At 40.5% G+C, this 1630-nt stretch overlaps 1 protein-coding gene across 1 annotated transcript in view; it reads left to right on the top strand.

Moving 5' to 3' along the window:
• The window catches only part of plod3 (procollagen-lysine, 2-oxoglutarate 5-dioxygenase 3), a gene marked incomplete in the record, with an annotated part of 10600 nt that overhangs the window by 7918 nt on the left and 1052 nt on the right, over positions 1–1630 (top strand). Inside the window, 1 exon segment of the mRNA XM_037976760.1 lies at positions 1381–1506. Within this exon segment, the coding sequence (XP_037832688.1) occupies positions 1381–1506 (126 nt within the window).

The raw sequence follows: 1630 nt of genomic DNA, 5'->3' as shown, positions 1-1630 counted from the left end.
GTTGACCAGAACTCCTGAATCCAGATCAGGTTTCTGGAGGAAAGGTTTAATTCCAGCAACTTAACCAGTCATCAGAGACAGACTGAGCAGATCCAAAAATGGAGACTTTAATTAGTGGAAACACCTCTTTAAACAGCCTGGTTGGGATGGGATCCAGCAGACATGTTGATGGTTTGGATGAAGCTTTTATTTTGACAGTTCAGAGCTCAACAGAACAGAAACAGTCCAAACACAAATCAGGTTCTGGAGCTTCTGAAGCTGCTTCATCTGACAGGAAATCAGAGGAACAGCAGGAAGGATGGTGTTGATTTTATTTATAAAGAATCTCATGAAGTCATCAGTCCTCAGAGTTATAGGGACACATGGTCCAACAGAGAGAGGACTCTTCAGAACTGAACAGAAACCTGGGCTTCTTCTTCTTCTCTTCTATTAAAGAGGAATAATATACAGTTATAGCTTCATGAAGGCTTTCTTGTTTGTTAGCAGAATATCTCTGCAGGTTAAATAAAATTCTTCCATGTTAGTGGAGCGCCATTTTCTTTCCAGCTTTCTAGCTGCCTGTTTTAAAGAACGTAGCTCTGAATTAAACCAAGGAGCCATCTTCCTCTGACTGATCACTTTCTTTTTCAGAGGAGCAACTTCAACAAGTGATATTTGCATTGAAGCTGTAATATTATCTAAGTTTCTGCTCTGTTGCAACACAGAGGAGAATAATAATGAAGAGATCTTTATATTTGGTTCCAGCGTTCTCTGATAAACATCTCCTTTAATGACGTTTCCTCTCAGAGGCTGTGTGTCAGTCAGTGTAAACTAACTGTGTGTAAACTAAAAGATGGCCCCAGAACTGGACTGTGAGGCTGGATTAATAAGTCCTTAGTCTCTCTGCCATATGTCAGAACCAGATCCTGAGTCTGAAGAGCATGAGGAGGTCTGTGGACATTTTGGGTCAAACTAATTGACTCTATTAAATTATTAAACTCTATGTTTAGGAATCAGTTTCAACATCTACATGAATATTGAAATCCCCACTATTGACTTTATCTGTATTCAATAAGTTGGACAGAAAATCTGAGCGGTTCAAATCAGTCATGTGATTTGGACACGACGTGTACATCAACTCCAAGAAAACCTCTTCCTATAAATCAACTAAAGCTGGTCTTTAATCAGGAAGTGTTTAGGTCACTGAAAACAGACTAATTTAGGTTTTTTGTTGTTGTCGTGTTTTTGTTAACAGATCAAGCTTCAAGAAATGTTACTTTTTTCAACCCAGCTGGTTCTGAGAACATTTTCCTGTTTATTGTTTTACCTGAACTGATTAGTCCTCATTAAAACACTTCCTGTACCTGAACTCATTTAATCGTTCTGTTCCTCTGCTCACAGGGTCAAGCCATCATGAACTTTGTGGTCCGATACCGTCCAGACGAGCAGCCATCTCTGCGGCCGCATCATGACTCCTCCACCTTCACCATCAACATCGCCCTGAACAGGAAGAACATCGACTACGAGGTATGAGGTCCTCTTAGCTGATCCAGGCATTCAACAGGAAGTTGTACACAAAAAGCTTACCCTGAAACAAAACTGATGGTTCTCTCAGACTGATGGTTCTGCCCTGCATTTACCCTCCATCTGA

This window comes from Kryptolebias marmoratus, linkage group LG7 (genome assembly GCF_001649575.2).
Source record: "Kryptolebias marmoratus isolate JLee-2015 linkage group LG7, ASM164957v2, whole genome shotgun sequence".
In the NCBI taxonomy this organism is placed as follows: domain Eukaryota; kingdom Metazoa; phylum Chordata; class Actinopteri; order Cyprinodontiformes; family Rivulidae; genus Kryptolebias; species Kryptolebias marmoratus.
The sequence above is the reverse complement of the archived record's forward strand: the minus strand, read 5'-3'. Positions and strand labels throughout refer to the sequence as shown.